The sequence below is a fragment of the Sciurus carolinensis genome, chromosome 3, assembly GCF_902686445.1.
Source record: "Sciurus carolinensis chromosome 3, mSciCar1.2, whole genome shotgun sequence".
Classification (NCBI taxonomy): domain Eukaryota; kingdom Metazoa; phylum Chordata; class Mammalia; order Rodentia; family Sciuridae; genus Sciurus; species Sciurus carolinensis.
Genome location: NC_062215.1, coordinates 5834593 through 5852363, shown reverse-complemented (window position 1 = coordinate 5852363; position 17771 = coordinate 5834593). Strand labels below are relative to the sequence as shown.

Genomic DNA, 17771 nt, shown 5'->3' with positions numbered 1-17771 from the left:
TCCAAAGTAGTTGTTTGCCTGTGTATTCTCCCCAAGCACCCATGCTACAAATACAATATTCACTCCAGAAAAAACTATTTTGAGATGACTACAGCTGTTCACTAACAGTCCTCTGCCCAGGGCTTGACTAGAGGGCTTAGAGGGCTGAAAATCTGACTCGGAAGCTGCTGCGTCCTCCCAGGCTCCACATCCAAAGCACTTCTCTCAAAGTCATGGAGGGTGAACTTCCTCTGGCCTTGGCTGGAGAGCAGCTAAGTGAAGCATCTTCTCTCTCCCAGGTGATTTTCTCAGCTGAACAAACATATGAGCTGATGCGATGCCTAGAGGACTTGACCTCAGGGAAGCCAGAGCGTGCAGACCCTGATGCCCAGCGACTACAGGTCAGTTTAGCTTCCAGGTTGATGGTTCCACAGTGAAGATGGGAAATAGCTGCCTGGCTTTCCCCACCCTGCCCTCCCAAAACACTGGTCTAATGCATGTGCCTCTTGGTTTTTGCTTAACTTATAACTGGTGTGCCAATTTTTAGGAGGTAATGGTCCGTGTGTTTTCCCTGTTGATCAACTGCATTGTGGCCCTCTGCACACTGCTCTTACTCTGTGCATCTCTGGGACGATTGAGAAAGGCATTCTGTGCCTCATAGTGCCTCTCTGCTTTTCAGGACGACGATATAGAGACCACTAAGGTGGAAATGCTGAGACTTGCTCTGGCACGGAATCTTGCTCGGGCGATTATAAGAGAAGGCTCGCTGGAAGGTTCTTGAGGTCAGCTGAGACCAGCAGCATGGTTAACTTTATATGGCAATGTATATAGATTTTAAGAAATAATTAAATGTTCTCTTTTGCAAATATAAGGCATGTTCTTATGATGCAGCCAGGGAATTTCTGTCTATTCTGAACCTGAGGTAACAAATATGAAGAAAATGCTTGTTTTATGTTCTTTCATTCTTGAGGTTGGTCTTGCTATGTTGCTCAGACTGGCCCTAAATTCCTTGGCTCAAAGGATTCCTGCCTTACCCTCCCAAGTAGTTGGGACCAGGTGCATGCCATTGTGCCTGGCTTGTGTTCTCTGTGACACAGAACTGTCTTCCCTCATTTCCTTCAAGAGGCCACCCCAGGTTAGGAACAGTGAGTGTGGTGTCCTTCTGCCTGTAACTGGAAATTCAAACAAGATCCCTTGGTGTTTCACTTGTGCTTCTGAGATTTTGCCTTACTTCAGATCATCTGGAAAACTCCATCATCCAACTTTGTGGGTTTTTTTTTTAACACAGACAATTCCAACATAGCCTATGCACCTACCTATGTTTGGGATTCATTATTGGGACTTTCCCGTCAGGGTTTTGGTGTCTGTATTAGAAGGATTCCAGGTAGGGTGAAAATGGTTTTATTCAACATGCAGCAAAACAAGGGCAGTGGAGTTGGTACATCCAGTAGAGCTTTTTTGCCATGAAGTAGTGACCTCAATAGTAATGAGTAACACTCATAATTTTAATGTCTAAAGCATATTATAAATGTACATGTCCACAGAATGATCCCATGGACATTCCCAGGGCTGTAGCAGCCAGTCTTTGAAAAGCTCTTGGATTTATTCCTTAAGTGGTGAAAAGGAATTATTTTGACCTGTCCTGAAGAAGCAGTGGAACCTGCCTGCTACAGTCAGGGGAGGAACAGGTGAGATGACCTCTGGATACACAGCAAGGAAGCTTGGTGCGCGGGGCAAAGGGACCAGGGATGCAGCTCCTGCCACCTTCCATTCCCCACAGATGCTGGATAGCTGAGCCTGTCCAACTGAGCTGTTTGACCTTTCCCAGCTTCTGTGGCAGCTGGTGGCAGTTTCCTGTTGCCTTGTGAGGCTTAATGTCCCTGGCCCAGGAGCAGCTGGGACTGAGCACTGTTGAAGCAATAGGGTCTGGTGACTTGGTTCAAGCATGGCTCTCATCTCATCACCTCCAGACCCAACATTTTGCTGACAGTATCCCTTCACAGCTGGGGGACATTGGGGGCTTCTGTGCAGCACACAAGGACATAAATCTAGTGCAATGTGCCTGACCCTGAGGCCTCTTGGGTCCACCCATGGGTGCCACACCACACACCATCTAGTGGAAAGAGGGGAAGGCCAAAGCAGGACAACGCAGAGGGTGTGTGTGTGGGGGAGTTGTCCTCCCCTTCAGAGATTCTAAGGGAAGGACAGCAGTTTATTTCATGCCAAGCAAGAGGTAGTGAGTAGGATGGCCTGTCTGCATGGCAGGAGATACACTCTTCCCAGAAAGCTCCAGTACCTGCTTTTGAAGGGGAAACACTGGTTCTCTTCAATTTTCCTTCCTATCCCTAGTTGAGGCTGTGACGAGGCCAAGTTGTTTCTGCTAGGCTGGGTTCCACGTCCTGCTGAGATGTTCACAGGACAATCTGCCACTGCCAGGGATGAGCATACAACTCATTCAGTGGCCACTGCAGGTTCCTGCTGCCCACCTGGAGTGCTATAGCTCCTCACTGGGCCACTGGCCTTGCCCACCTCATTGAGGGTGGCAACAGAGCCTGCCAGCAGGGGAAGCAGAAGTTAGCAGCCTCTCAAATCATCCTCTGCAGAGTGAGGACCTGATTCTTGAGGCGGCCCAGACACCTCTCTTTAGAACCCACCCCCAGGCATCAGGGAATGCCAGTAAAAACAGGGAAAACCTACTCCAGGCCTGGAGCCCATGTTCCCAGGATAGCAGTGAAGCCAGGGGCCACTCCCCACCCCTGACAGTATATGGCCACTTCAAGTCACACAGGTATATAAAAACAGGTCCTTTTAGGGGCCCAAGAAGGAGATTATCACAGCTGCAGCTTGGGTCCCAGCAGAATCGCCCCTGTTCCATGTCAAAGCTACAAGCATTGCCGTCAGTAAGTGGACTGGAGCCCTCTCCGTCTCAGAGCAGCCTGCCTGGCTTCATAGTAGAGATCACAGCGTCCTCTGGGGTCATAGGCTCCCCCACTGCTCCACAGGAGGGAACTGGTCCACCTCGCCCACCTCTGTGCTGAGCTGCTCCCCCAGGGCGAAGGTCAGCCTATACCGAAGCCGCACCTTCTCCTGTGACAGAGGGCAGCAGGTGAGATCCAGGCCAGGGAGCCCCTTGGCAGGATGCCTTCTTCCCTGCTACCCTCTCATGGTCCTCTATGCTAGAGGGTTAGTTCCTGTTCCCACCATGTCCACCCATACTCAGACACTTATCCTGCAGCAAAGGGAGGGGTTAATGCTGTAGGTGACACGCTGCAGGTTGGGAGGTTGCCTCAAGGTCCTAATTTGGGGCAGCTGAGACCCTTGGGTTCTCCCCTACTCACCTTCATTGGATTGGCTAGCAGCATGACCTGGGTGATGGCTGCAGGTGGTTGGATGGGACTAAATGGAGAGAGTTCTGTCCCAGAGGGTGGCTGCAACTTCACTTTCATTGACTGAAAATGAAGAGAAGCTTCTCTGAAGAAAGTTCACAGGAGCCCAAGACAGAACCCAGTTTGGTCCCCGTGGATACACACATACTGCCATCTACTGGCTACCAAGAGGCCCTCAAGGTACAGCTGAGTTCAAGACAAGCGATTTTGACCTCTGAAGACACAAGGGTCCAGGTGTACCTTGGGTACTGCAGCCTGCAACACAATGCTCTTGACTGGCAAGGGAGCTGTATTCAGCATGGACACCACCACCACCAGCACATCAGGTCGTCCAGGCGGGCACTCCTTGGCAAAGTGGAAGAGGATGCGGAAGCCATTTTTATCATAGGCTGTTACAGGAAGGGCACTGCCTGCAAGAAGATGGCATGTGAGTGTGATGAGAGAAAGGCCCTGTTGAGTGGGGCCTGGGGTCACACAGTTGCAACAAACAAGCCAAGAAATAGGAGGAAAGCAGACACTTGGCTCCAAGGAGTTTTGAGCGAGCGCGCGCGCACACACACACACACACACACACACACACACCCACCACGCTCTCTAGCACCATGGCTGTGAGCCCCACCTCCCATTTCCAACACCTACTAGGCTTGATGGATTCCAGGGGCACGTGGACACTGGTCAGGGAGAGCTCAGGCCCTTTCATGGGGCTGCCCTGGGACTGGAAGGCTGGTGGCTGGAAGAGAGGGCTGCCTGGCCCAGGTGAGAAGGTCAGAAGAGGCTTGGCTGGGGTGGAGGTGGGGAGCAGTGGAGAAACAGTGTTTCCAGAGGAAAAGCAGGAGGAGGCAGGTTTCACTAAGCCTGAGGTCCTGGGAAGCAGGAAAGAAAGTAAATCAGCATGGGCCAGAGCTGCTGGGCCAACCCCTCACTAAGGACCTCCAGGACAGCAATGGCTAGCCACCTGACACCTAAGTATCCAGCCCTGACTGATGGAACCCAAAAGGACCCCAGTCCCTCTGAGGTTACTACTGGCTGTGTACACTAGGCCCAACCCTCAGCCATCCCACCTCTTTTCCCACTCATTACACTTTGGCCTCTTCCAGAAGCTGATCGAGGGCATCCAGGTGGTGCAGGGTGCTGTCACCCAGTGCTGAGCCATGGCTTTCGGGGGCCACAGGTTCAGCCTTTGGAGTCAAAGCGAGGGTGAGTCCAGAAGAGAACATGAAGGAGCCTGCACTGGGGGCAGGTACACTGGCAGGGACCATGGGAGATGGGAAGGGAGGTGGCAGTGGAGCTTGGGAGGTGCTCGAGGCAGGGGCTGAGGACAGGAGCAGGGTCCCATCTGAGGAGCAACAGACAGCAGGCCCCGGTCTGGGGCAGAAGAAGTCCAGGTTGGGTTGTTCATTCTGTGCAAAAGAAATGATGGGTGAGCAAAGGGCTGGGAGGGCCTGCTGCTAGTGGCAGGGACACCTTACCCCACACCCTATCACAGCCTGCTGGACCTGGTGCCCTCCAAGGACAGGGTCAGAGGTAAGTACTTGGAAAAAACATGTTTCCAGCTGCAGAGGGCAGTGCTCTGGAGGGTTAGGACAGCCAGGCTCCAGCTAAGTACAACAGAGCACAGGTTGGGATAGAGAATACTGATAAGGGAGTGTCCCTTAGCACTTCAGTGATGTCACCAGGAATATGCCCCTACCTGGAACAAATGCCACTGGCTGTTTCCAGTTGATTCTTTGAGGGGAGCCGTAGGGGCTGGGTCAGTGAGGCCTGAGAATATAAAGAACAGGGGATGAGAAGAGGCTCTGGGCCCAAGTACCAGCTCTAGAGGAAAGATGAGAGGAAGGGATCCCTTTCCTTTCTTGCGTGTAGATATGAAAGGTCTCCTAGGAAGAGAATAGAAGAGCAAGATCCAAGTGCGCCATGTCCACTCCAGAATTCACTGGGGAGATAGCCCTGGTGGCCTCCAGGGACACTGAACTCAACTGATACACACCAGAGACTCTGGGCCTCTTGATTGCATATGCCTTTTTTTAAGGGTCCACCAGGCAAAGTCTCATATAGCAGCCATCCAGAACATACCCAAGCAAAGCAGCTCCTCATCTAGCAAGGAAAGGGTGTTGCTTGTGCTGTTGGGCCCTGGGGGAGCTTCGGCCTGGCTAGCTGAGCGACTTCGAGAAGTTCCAGAGGTCTGAGGGGGTGGAGGAAGGACAGGAATGCCTGAGGGTGGCGGGGCAGGTGCTGGGGCCAACACTGGGGATGAATTGTTGGGTGTATCCAACTCAGCTAGGTCGATGAGAGTGCCTTGGTTACTGCAGTGGCTGTTTCCTGGATGGGTCAACAGGAGGGAAATAAGAATAATCAAATCCTCTAATGGCTGTGCAGCAGGAGCAGGACCCTGGGTGTAACAGCTGACACTCTAGCCTCTGGTCTAAGTCAATGGCACTTCTTCCAGGGAACACACTGGTAAGGTAGATAGGGAATCCCCACTCAACTCCCCAGACCTCTGGGAGGCCCACTTGGAGGGGCTTAGAATCCCCTCAAGTGCTGTGGGTTGCATGTGGTCAACCTGTACCCAAGGGTTCCCTGGGATTATCAGGAGAGTGCCCAGAATGGGGAACCATAACATTTTACCTTCAGAGTCAGGCATCGTTGAGGTGGTCACCTCACCATTGATGACCTGCCCTTCGATAATTGTTTTATAAGAGTTGATAACTCGGGAGAGGTTGTCACTGGCCTGCAGGATGTCCCCTAGAGCAGAAGAGAGAAACTCTTCACTCCTGGTTAGTTACTCAAATTCCTGGTTCATCATTGCTAAATTACTTTCCTTTTCACTCACCCAAACTATTGTCGTTGTCCTCTGTCTCACTGGCTAGTTTAAATAATGTCCGTCTCTTGTTCTCACACCGATCAAACAGCTCCTAGAGAGATTTGGACAAAGTTACAACGATAGTAGCCCTTAGGAATCCTCTGCTTCAGAGGCTGTACCCAGAATATAGGGTTCCCCAAAGTGCTAGGGACAGTTACGAGCAGGGACCAAAATGCACGTCCTTCTGCAGCTAGCCTCCACTGGCTACTGAAACAAGCCCTTCCTGCCTTCCAGCCTGAGATATGTCCTCAGAATTCACAATGTCTACCCAGCCTCAACTTGGGCCACAACATTAGCATTAGCATCCCAAGCATCCTCTATCCAAATGTCCCCAAGACAGTAAGGAAAAAAGAGTGCAGGGCTGAGCACCCAGGCTGCTGTCTCCAGAGGTAGACTCAGGTCACTTCCAGCTTTTCCACCTAGTGCACATTAGCTGATGTCATGTGTAAAGCAGGGACTCCACCCTCCACTTCCCTGCTGTCACACAGATAAACAGGCCCATGAATGGCAAGTGTGCCCTTGACAGGACAGCCCCAGGGGATGGTGGCCTACCTTCATGAGTTCTCTGTCTGCCTCCGATGAGTGCTCCTGGCTATAGTGCAGCAGCATCTCATGGAGCAGCTTCACGCTGTTGTGGACCTCCTCCAGGGTGTGCAGGCGCTTGGTCACCTTCTGGATGCGAGCCTCATCCTGCCTCAACCAAGAGGGTCCAGGAGAGAACAGGCTCACACAGCCCGTCTTCCCACTGTCAAGAGGACAGCCTAACAGTCTACCCCATGGCGCATAGAGGCCATGCCCAGTGCATGGTTCCTGGGACCACAAGCCTCAGAACCCACCCCATAGTCACACTTTTACAGTGACAAACCCACTCCCAGCATCCCCACCCACTTGTCTTTCTTCTCTACTCCTTCTAGTCGCTCCAGGTGAGGGCTGCTGGCAGAGGGAAAATGGCCTAATTGTCCCAGGGAAGATTTCTGCTCTGTGGCCACCGCTCCTCCACCCCACACCCAGAGGACCAGGGACCACTCACTTCCTTCACCATGGATTTGATGAGCTTATTGGCCTCCTGCAGGTCATCTGGGTTTTTGCTTTTCAGCAGTTTAGCTAAAAGCTGGAAGAGAAGGATAATGAACATGAAGGCAAAATCAGCACTGTATCCGCTGTGGATCAGGGAGAACCCAGAGCTCCCCACAGCACCAAGGCAAAAGTTTCCACCTGCTACCACTGCTGAGAGCCCAACGTCCAGAATGTTCATTACCTTGGATTTCTCCTCATCATCAAAAACGGGATTTTTGGGACGAGGTGGTGGAGAAGGGATCAGCGTCCTGTCCATGGGGATTGATGGGTCAGACTGTACAATGCCTGAAAGGGGACACAAGCAGCAGAGCATGTACTAAGATGCAGTCACATTATCCCCACCGCTCCTCACATATCAAGGCCACATCAAAATGATTAAGACCTATAAGGTGAGCAGGAGATAGGGCGGCTTCTCACACCTTAGCTCACCATAACCCCAGATGACCCCTGCTCTGGCAACAAATGCCCCACTCTCTTTGGAAGGGGGAAGACAATGAGTTTGGGGACCTCAAACATTCCTTTCTCGTCGTCGTCATCTTCCCAGTCTTCCAGGGTCACCTTGAGTCTGAGGGAAGGTAGATACATACCCTGTCTCTTCAACATATGGTAGGCATCTTTGATCTTTGCTTCTTCCGGCAGGGCCATTGTCCAGCTGTAAAGCAACTCGATGACCTTGGTCTTCACTTTTTCAGACACCCTGTCCCCCAGGTACTAGGAGGCAAAAGGAAATGGGAGAACCTAGTAATTACAATTTGGAGGCAAAGAGTTAGGCTCTCTTCACAGCAACAACATGGTCACTCATTAGTTATAGTCCCCAAGCCTACTCAAACCCAGCAGGTGTGAAAATGTGTGACAAAACAGGGAAGGGGAGGGACCTCCCTATGGCATGGCTCTGTCCATCTGGGCAATCTGTAGCTAGTTGGGGAGCCAGGAGCTTGTCACTGTAGTCCCACATACAAGCTACCTGAAACACTGCATTTTATCTTTTTTTCTGCAGTACTGGGGATTGAACCCAGGGTTGTTTTACCACTGAGTTCTACCCCTAGCCCCTTCTATTTTTAATTTTGAGACAGGATCTCTCTAAGCTGCTGAGGTTGGCCTGGAAATTGCAATTCTCCTGCCTCAGCCTCCCTAGTTACTGGGATTGTAGGCATGCACCACCATACCTAGCAAATTGCACTTCATCTTGAAGGACTTCACAAGAATGTTATTGCATGAAAAATCATTCCCTCTGCTTTTTACCTCGAAGGACTTCACAAGAATGCCATTGTATGAAAAATCATTCCCTCTGCTCTTTTATCTCAAAGGACTTCACAAGAATGCCATTGCATGAAAAACCATTCCCTCTGCTTTAAGTGGGAGGTAGGCAATCGAATCTGGTCAGTTGAGCAATGAGGGCAGTCAGCTCCTCATACCCCTATAAGACAAGAGGAGCCACAACTGTTGTGTGTTCAGAATATGCAGTTCCTCAATGCCAGGGCCATCTTCTTGGGCATACGCACAACTGCTGCCACACCACCTGCTGCATTTAGACTGGGAGCATGTCAGAAGAGGCTGTCAGCCATGTGCCTGTTGGATCATCCTGATAACTACAGGGCCTACCTCTACAAGGACAGGACATGGAGGATTAGCCCCATGGAGATGTTTGCTGAGCAGAGAAAGTAAGATGGAAGATGGGGAGAAAGAGAAAAGAAGTCCTGAGAAGGGAGGAAACTACCATCAACTGACCTTTGGAGAGACGACTTTGATTAACTCATTTAAAAACCGGAACTTTCCTACTTCGTTATGAAATCTCCTCCCACAGTTCTTCATACACGCCTCCAATACCTGTAGCCACAAAGAGGAGAGGCACTTGGTGATGGTGGCTCTGGGCTCAGGCACCACCTGGACTGCTGTCACCCAAATGGTGCTGAGGAAATACTCCCAGGTGAAGGAGCTCTTCTTAAGAAGTGGGCACTCTGCCCTGGGGAACAGTGCAGGTCAAGCCCCAGGATCACTTACCAGCAATGCGGCCCTCAAATAGCAGCTGTGCTCGGGCAGCTACACAGGGGCTACAGTAAGAAACACTGAGCCCCAGACACCAAGACAGCCTGGCTGCCAGACCTGGAAGGTGCCTTCCTCAAACACACTCCTTGTGGGTTAAAGACGAGGAAAACAGGTTCAGGGACATTTAAGTTTAGCTCAGTGTCCAAAATCCTTTCCACAAGCTAACATTTTTTGGGGGGGTCAAAGATAATGTTTAAATCCTGCTATCTCCAATTAAGATGACAAAATGTTTTCCCTTCCCCCACCTTCCATTTATGAATTCCTGTGCTGCCCATGGCCACCAGTACTTGCTGTTACATGGAGGAGTGTACCCCTGCAGCCTGGGGCTTCTTTTTTTGGCTGTTTCTTGAAAGCAGGATTTCTCAAGTGTAGTCTGGTTGACATTTTGGACTGGTCACTGCTGTACAGACTGTCCTGTGCATTCTAGGATGTTTAGCAGCACTCCTTACCTGCTAGATGCCAGCAGCATCCCCAAACCCCTAACAACTAAAAACATCTCTAGATCCTGCCAAAGGTTTCTTTGGCTGGGGGGAGGGGGTGGGGGTGGGGGGAGTACCCACCTTGCAAATCACTTTTTTTTTTTTGGTACTGAATATTGAACCTGGGGGCAATTAACCACTGAGCCACAGGGTCTTGCTTGGTTGCTTAGGATCTCACTAAGTTGGTGATGCTGGCCTCAAATTTGCAATCCTTCTGCTTCAGCCTCCTGAATTGCTAGGACTATAGGCATGTGTACAGTACAGGATGTGTACCACATCCAGCAAAAAATCACTATTTTAAGTGACTATGATAGACAGGTGTACGTGGGCCTCCAAGCATCCTCTGAAGCATCTGCCTCTTCAGGATCTGAATGAAGTTGGGGGGGGATCCTGGGTTCCTCTGAATTCACTGCTTTCTGGTTTAGGGAGTGAGAGGTACTGGAGTGATATGCAGTGCACCTTGTCCTAAATTTCTCCATAGTCTCAATAAACACTGAGATCAGCTAGAGGCTGCACCTGCCAAGGTGACACCTCCAAAGGTACAGGCATAATTTTCAGCTGCAGAACACACTATGCTCACCTCATTTTTCTTCAGCTGGGCAACTCTTAACTGTCAAGACTTCCAGAAGACTTTCTGAGTCCCGTGCTGGATTCAAGGCCCTGGCTCTGGGTTCCCTCCCTTGGTAGCTCTACCTCTCACACTAACTGTGTGGCTATGCTGCTAGGGGTGGCACCTCAGTCATCTTTAAAGCCACAGGGCTTGGTCCAGTGGCATGCACACTTGTGGACTGGCTGCCTGAACATGTTCTAGATATATCTAGTCTGTATCAACGATTTTCTGCTGGCCTTTGGGCATGAGCCCTGAGGACAACCAGAGAGGGCCCAATGGGTACATCAGGAAAGAAAGGTTCATGCAGTGCAGGCCATGTAGCCCATCTCTTAGAATGCCTGACTCTCATGCTGGAGGCCCGGGTTCGAGTCCCTGGCAGTCTGGGATTATGGAAATAACAAGCAAATGAAACCAAGAAAGGTTCATGCAAGTGAGGAGCCTCTGCTGTCAACTCGGAGTGAAGACCTACCGTCAGGGCCTGCACAGCCTCCCATTCCTGTGGAGACTGGATCTTGTGGGCTAGCAGTCGGACAGCAATCTGGGGCCTGGGGAACAAGCAGACCATAGTCAGTGCACTAACACAGGCACACCTGGCCAGCTTTTCCTGTCAGCTTTCTCACCTGTCCCTAACAGTGCTGAGACTCACCCTTCAAGCTCTTTGTTGATCTGATCACAGAAGCCAATTATGTATTCCCAGTCTTCCTGGCGGTTAGAAGGATTAGTAGCTTTATCTTGGGACAGAACAAAAGGTAACAGTTAAGAGGAGCAAGGAGGAAATGACAGATTTTCTTCACAATTTTTAGGCACCAAGAAGAGTTTGCTTCCAAATTTATTGTCTCATAGAGAAGCCTCAATAGTTCAGTCAAGCAGCAAATACAAATCCTGTTCTCTGCCCAGTATTTTGGAAGTCACACTTGAAAGAGAAAAAAAATCCTCAAGGGCTGGGGAGATAGCTCAGCTGGTAGAGTGCTTGCCTTGCAAGCACAAGGCCCTGAGTTCGATCCCCAGTACCGCAAAAAAAAAAAAAAAAAATCCTCAACTGAATGGAGCTTATTGGGATCCAAAGGATAAACACAAATGATTAAAATATTCAAAAATAAATAATACCTTTACAAAATAGGCAAATATAACACATACAGACAAGTCCAGCTACATAAAAATGAACTAAGTGTTCAGTAAGTAGGGATGCCAATAAGTGTTTCCTGGAGAAACTAAAGTCGGACTGGACTAGACTAAAAAAAATGTGAGTTTTTTGTTTTTGGTACTGGGAATTGAACCCAAGGGCACTTTACCACTTTACCCTGGCCTTTTTAAATTTTGAAGCAGGGTCTCTCTAAGTTGCTTATAGTCTTGTTAAACTGATGAGGCTGGCTTCAAACTTGACTTGTAATCTTCCTGCCTCAGCCTCCCCAGCTACTGAGATTACAGGCACGCGCAACTGCACCCCACTTAAAATATATTTTCTACAGATCCTTCAAAAACACTTTTGAAGCCACATCTCAGACTTCAATCCCTGGTACTACCCACCCGCACCCCACCGCCCAGAGGGAAAAAAAAAATTTTTTTTTTCAAAACTAACCTTACTTAATACTTTAAACTTTTGGGTAGGAGGCAGTACTGAGGATCAAACCCAGAGCCTCAAGCATGCTAGGCAAACACTTTACCACTGAGCTACATCCCTAGCCCAGTTTAAATGTTTTTTACATTGCACACAATATTCATTACTGTCAGGCCAACAATACTTAATGAGCCTCTAGTAAGTACCAGCCACTGTGTAGTCTCTCCCTGGGACCACACAAACAGAATCTTAGCTTGAGTATTCAGCGCACTCAGGTTTAAATGGCCTGTCAGGATAATATGCAAAGACAAATGCTAGAGAGTTATCTGAGGCGAGGTCATTGAGGGTTGAAAATCCCAGTGCTAAGTACAAAATTCAGTAATATTTGGTTTGGGTCCTCCTCCTTAGCCTTGGGATCCATGCTTATAGAGGATGGCCCAGTTGAGGGTGCTTAAATGGATTCCTATCTCTGACTCAGATCTGGAGTCTGCCTTTTACAGAAAGAATTCTCAAGCTGTTTGCTAAATTTAGGACTCCAGGCTCAGAAGACAAATGTAAGACTGAGAGGTACAAGCTCTTAGAACATCCTTATTCCTCCTGTACCAAGTGACACTCCTCCCAATAAGGGATGCTATTAAAAATGTCTGCATTCTGATTTCTCATGACTACAGTCTTCATTGTTTTTATTTGTTTTGTTTTTTCCATATTAGGGACTGGACCACAGAGGTGCATCCCTGCCCTTGCTAAATTATGTAGGCTGGCCACAATTTTGTGATCCTCCTGCCTCCTCTCCTCAGTAGCTGGGATTACCATGCCAGTTTGTGGGTGTTTTCTTAGTTTGAAAATCCCCAGCTGAGTCAAGAGGATTCCCAAGTTGGAGGTCAGCTTGGGCAACTTATTGGGTCCTGTCTCAAAGTTTTTTAAAAAAAAGAAAGAAAGAAAAGGGGGTGGGAAAAGACTAGAGGCCCTGGATTCAAACTTCAGTACTATAAATTAATAAAATAAAGTTTGTGTTTAGAGGAAAAGAAGGTGGTTTGCTCTCGAAAGAAAAGTAGAAGCCCTTCAAAATGTCAAGGAAAGGAATTTTTTTTTTGGGGGGGGTACTGGGATTGAACCTAGGGGTGCGCTCCACTGAGCCACATCCCTAGTCCTTTTTATTTTTTGGTACCAGCTATTAAACCCAAAGACTTAATCATGGAGTCACATCGCCAGCCCTTTATTTTGAGACAGGGTCTCAGTAAGTTGCTAAGGCTGGCTTTGAACTGGCAATCCTCCTGCTTCAGCCTCTGGAGCCGCTGGATTACAGGTATGCACCACCTCGCCTGGCCAGTCCTTTTTATTTTGAGACAGGGTCTGGCTAAATTGCTTAGGGCCTTACTAAGTTGCTGAGGCTGACCTGGATCTTGCCATCCTCTTGCCTCAGCCTCCAGAGTCACTGAATTACAGGCATACACCAAGGATCACATCCAGCTGAAGGAATATTAATTTAATCGAGGGTAGTCATTTGGAAAGAAAAGCCTAGCAATCCTGCACAGGCTGCCACAGCCAACCTCTAGCTATCACCTTCCCAAGAAAGCCTGACTCCCCGCCTCTTGTCTGACATCTTCTCAAGTGTTAGTGTGACTTGCTTCTTAATCCCTACATCTCAGATCCTTTCAAGTTTTCGCATAACACCAAGAAGCTGGAGGATTTAAAAATAAGATGGTCTGAGGAGTCGACTCCCCTCCCCCCCACACTTTTATCATTTTGATAAGAGTCACAAACCTGATGGTAAAAGATCAGCCCACCTGCTTGCACTGTTCACAAAGGGAAAAGTGTCTTCCAAACAGTAAAATGTGGTCTCCATCCCATAAACAATGGGTAATCACCAAAGGACCACACACTTTCCAGGCCTGCTCCATTCCCTAGAGCCTTGCTGCCTCCTGAAACACTCCTGCCTACTTTTCACTGTGTTCACTCCTCTAAGAATCTCCCTTCCCTTAAGACATTCCTACTGGGAATCTTCAGGGAACACTCTGCCTGCACATGCTGCAAAAACCCCTGGTTGGAGCCATGGTCAGTGCCACTTTCCAGTGTCTGCTACAGCTCCCCAGTACCTCAGATGGTACACCTGTCACCACAGAAGCTGGGAGAAACAGCTGGGGATGACGCTGGGTGACTCCAGCTCTCCATGTTCCCACTGCTCCTCCAGCAGAGGGACAAGCCCTTCCACCCATTTAGCATTTTCTTTCATCTGGCAAGGGTGACAGTGAAGACTTCGATGCAGACCCTGCCTTCCAGAGCCGCCCTTCTGAGGCTCTGTTCTGACTCATGGTTTCTATTTTCAGGTCTCTGGTGAAGGCCTGTCTCATTCTCTTTTGTCTCTGTGCCTTTAGATTTCCTGCTCTCATTTTCACCTTAATTCCATTGTTAGTCTTGACTCTCTTGGGAATTCAAAAGGTCACTTAAGGATGGAGACAGGAGCGCAGAGTACCCCATCCCAACATGGCTCAGATAATCCAGGAAAGCCAAGTTCCATACAGCAATGACTTAGAAATAAGTGAGACTGGAAAGGGATCAAGAATGAACTGCAGGGTTAGGGTTGTGGCTCAGTGGTGGAACGCTCGCCTAGCATGTGTGAGACACTGGGTTTGAATCTCAGCATCACATAAAAATAAATAAATAAGATAAAGGCATTCTGTCCATCTACAACTACAAAAGTTAAAAAAAAAAAAAAAAAAGATGAACTGCAGTGTTGGGTCTTGAAACATAGCAGAAACTCTTGTGTTTTAGATACCCAAAGAAAATGAATAAATAGTATAGTAGACACGGAAGGACTACAGAAGTACAAGACACAGAGCTACGCTTGAGGAAGTTGTGCTCTTTGGACTTAATATATGAGAAAAAGGAAAATCTGACAAGACAGTAAATAATTACAAGTGCCAATTTGGTACAAAGATGAGTCGAAAAGCAAACTCATTCCTTCTGACTTATTTTTTCTAACTGGTGCCACTATTCAAAAGCTTGTTTGTTGACATATGCCTATACTCTCAGCTACTCAGGGGACAGATGGGAGAATAGAATGTTCCAGGCCAGTCTTGGCAATTTAGTCACAACCTGTCTCAAAATTAAAAAAAAAAAAAACTTTTAAAATAAGGACTGGGAATGTAGCTCAGTGATAGAGCACCCCCCTGGGTTCAATCCCCAGTTCCATCATTAGGGGGAAAAAAAAAAAAAAAAAAAAAAAAAAAAGCAGCAGGGAGCCCAGGGGCATAGCTCAGTAGTAGACTGCTTGACTAGCATGTGAGGCCCTGGGTTCAAACATCAGTACTGGGGGTGGGGATAAGTTTGGCCCCTACTCCCTCACACCCAGGCTTCAAACCCTATTGTTGATTCCTTGCCTTTCCTCATCCATCCCCACCAGTCTTGGGGTCCTTTCTTTCTCAACATCATTTTTTTGTGGTACTGGGGATTGAATCCAGGTGCTCTACCACTGAGCTACATCCACAGTCCTTTTTATTTTTTGAGACAGGTCCAGCTAAATTGCTGAGTCTGCCCTCAAACTTGCAACCCACCTGCCTCAGTCTTCCGAGTTGCTGGGATTTCAGGTGGCACCACCATACGTGGCCTAATGTCTTTTAAAACTTTATTCTTATCCCTGACACTAGCCTACCTTCTTAATTCTTACTTGTTTTTTGAACTTCTGTTCTAACACATCCTATGTAAAGCTCCTATATCAATTGTCCTAACACACTGATGTCATTAGGTACCAGAGGAGTAAGGGACCTGATAACTTCTTGGTCTGAAATGCCCAATCTCCCAGAATCTGGTCCTAATTTCCCAGCTTGATCTCTCACCATATCCCTCTAACAGCTTATTGCCTGAGCCAGTCAAACACCTACACTACTAAGTCCCCCAAACAGGCTGGCTCCCTCTATCACCATGCCGTTCCACCCCCCACTTTTTCTTTTTTTGGTACTGGAGATAGAACCTAGAAATGCTCTACCACTGAGCTACATCTCCAGTTTTGTTTTGTTAATTTTTTATATACAGACAGGGTCTAAGTTGCTTAGGGGCTTCTCACAAAGTTGCTGAAGCTAGTCTCAGACTTGCAATTCTCCTGCCTAAGCGTCCTAAATTGCTGGGATTAAAAGCATGTGCCACCATACCCAGTTTTTTTGAGACAGGGTCTTCCTAAGTAGTTCAGGTTGGCTTCAAACTTGTGATCCTCCTGCCTCAGCCTCCTGAATTACTGAGGTTATAGATGTGCACCATGCACCCAGAATCATTCAGTGCTTTCTTAGCCAATTTTTTCCATTCTTTAAGGCTTAGCTTAAATTCCGTCTCCTTGTTGGATCATTTTTCCATTCAAATTCCCAGTATCCCTCCTCTCCAAATCTGAATCAAACCAATTCCACTGTGAAATCCTGTAGTATGATTCTAGGCAGGTAGTTTGGAGTCAGGGTGTTCTCTTTTTGAGAAACTCTGACAGCAGAATCTGTTTTGCTGGGATACCTGTAAACAATTTCAATGAATATCTATACAGCACTTTGAGCTCCATCGAGTTCCACATATACTGAAGGCTTTGTGACCTGCCTTCAACAGCAGGCTTTGCAAATGTAATTTTACTTTTCTCCCTTTTGGAATGTGCTTCTGTTAAAGCCTAGGTTCTACCTCTTGAAATGGGTTTCTTAATAAGGGTCAGGCAGGGGCTGGGGTTGTGGCTCAGTGGTAGAGCACTTGCCTGGCATGTGTGAGGCCCTGGGTTCTATTGTCAGCACCGCATACAAATAAATATATAAATAAAACTAAAGGCACATCAACAACAACAAAAAATATTTTTTAAAAAAGAAGAAAGGTCAGGCAATTCGAGGCAACAGCCATCACCCTCAAGGATTTAGAGACTACTCAGTAAGGCACACTGCACAGGCAGTATATCAGCATGTTCCTGTCTTATCCTGTTCGATATCTGTTCTACTCAGAGACCCCCAGAGGGTCTAGCTCTTAGGAAAGTTCACTTGTTAACCCTTCAGCAGAACACTGCCTGCTAAGAAGGTTAACCCTGATTCCTTCAGAGCAATATGAATTAGCAATTACAGCAATTCATCACTTTGGCTACATGCTTCTCCGCTTTACTCAAGAGTGTGTTAAGATCAAGCGTGTGCGTGTAAGGGGATCCCAACGTCGGTTTAACAAACCATGCTGTCTATCGTCGCTCTCTTTGGAAAATCACTCCCACTTCAAGCATTCTGCCTGAGCCAAGCTGTCAGTTCTCCACGGTCAAGATTTTGAGGTTGCCAGGCTGTGTACCGCCGGCAGCACCCATCACTCCCTGGAGCTTCAGCTCAAATCCGCAGCTTTTCCCTTCCTCCGGGACTGGAGCGCAAGAACCCCAGAGTCACACTCGCGAGCGGGCCCACCACCAGCTCCAAAGCGCCAAGGACTGTCAAACCCGAGAACTTGCTTGCCACTCTCCCCAGGCAGGGCCCAAAGCTGCCGCCGCCGCCGCCGCGCGCCGGAGCTGGAAGACGCGCTGCAGGGAAGGGCCCCCTGCTCGCGAAGGGGCGTGATCGCCGGACGCTCGCTAAGGGGTCGACCGGGCGCGAGCTGCCAGGTGGCGCCGCCGTGGAGCCCGGGGAGGGGACGTGGGGTGAGAAGAGGGACCGCTCGGCGGCTCGAGGACAGGCAGAAGCGACCGCGGTTACTCACTCAGCCAGGACTCCAGGCTCTCCCCTTCCGCCTCCGCCATATTGCAGCCGCCCGGGTCGACCCCGCGGCCTCAAACCTCGCGAGAGTC

At 48.8% G+C, this 17771-nt stretch overlaps 2 protein-coding genes across 5 annotated transcripts in view; one reads left to right on the top strand and one right to left on the bottom strand.

The window, feature by feature from the left end:
- The window catches only part of Nup85 (nucleoporin 85), a 31648-nt gene extending 30707 nt beyond the window's left edge, over positions 1–941 (top strand). For both annotated transcript variants that reach the window (XM_047545753.1, XM_047545754.1), the window contains exons 18-19: positions 279–380; positions 659–941. In XM_047545753.1, coding sequence (XP_047401709.1) covers positions 279–380; positions 659–760 — 204 coding nt within the window. In that variant the 3' untranslated portion in view covers positions 761–941. The remainder of the gene's footprint in view (positions 1–278; positions 381–658) is intronic.
- On the bottom strand, positions 461–17759 carry Gga3 (golgi associated, gamma adaptin ear containing, ARF binding protein 3). 3 transcript variants are annotated; one of them, XR_007107782.1, is made up of 18 exons: positions 17684–17759; positions 11084–11168; positions 10907–10982; positions 9031–9129; positions 7890–8013; positions 7484–7587; positions 7256–7336; positions 6778–6915; positions 6196–6277; positions 5991–6107; positions 5439–5684; positions 5056–5126; positions 4446–4765; positions 4005–4228; positions 3606–3775; positions 3318–3428; positions 2276–2408; positions 461–1887 (listed from the first exon to the last, which is right to left on the bottom strand). XR_007107782.1 is itself a non-coding variant. In XM_047545752.1 (17 exons), exons 1-17 carry the CDS (start codon positions 17721–17723, stop codon positions 2391–2393), a joined length of 2106 nt encoding a protein of 701 aa, XP_047401708.1. In that variant the 5' UTR covers positions 17724–17759; the 3' UTR covers positions 463–2390. The 3 variants fall into 3 exon arrangements, 2 of the variants coding, with proteins under 2 accessions (XP_047401708.1, XP_047401707.1); XM_047545752.1 differs by having other exon boundaries at positions 463–2408; XM_047545751.1 differs by having other exon boundaries at positions 464–3066; positions 17684–17758.
- Positions 17760–17771: the final 12 nt, after the last annotated feature.

Coding starts and splice junctions, on each gene's coding strand:
- Gga3 (XM_047545751.1), bottom strand. CDS start 17,723: ATGGCGGAGGCGGAAGGGGAGAGCCTGGAGTCCTGGCTGA. Junction 6,278..6,777: donor CAGACAGAGAACTCATGAAG/GTAGGCCACCAT, acceptor AAATCTCTCTAG/GAGCTGTTTGATCGGTGTGA. Junction 3,776..4,004: donor CCTGGAATCCATCAAGCCTA/GTAGGTGTTGGA, acceptor ATCTTCTTGCAG/GCAGTGCCCTTCCTGTAACA.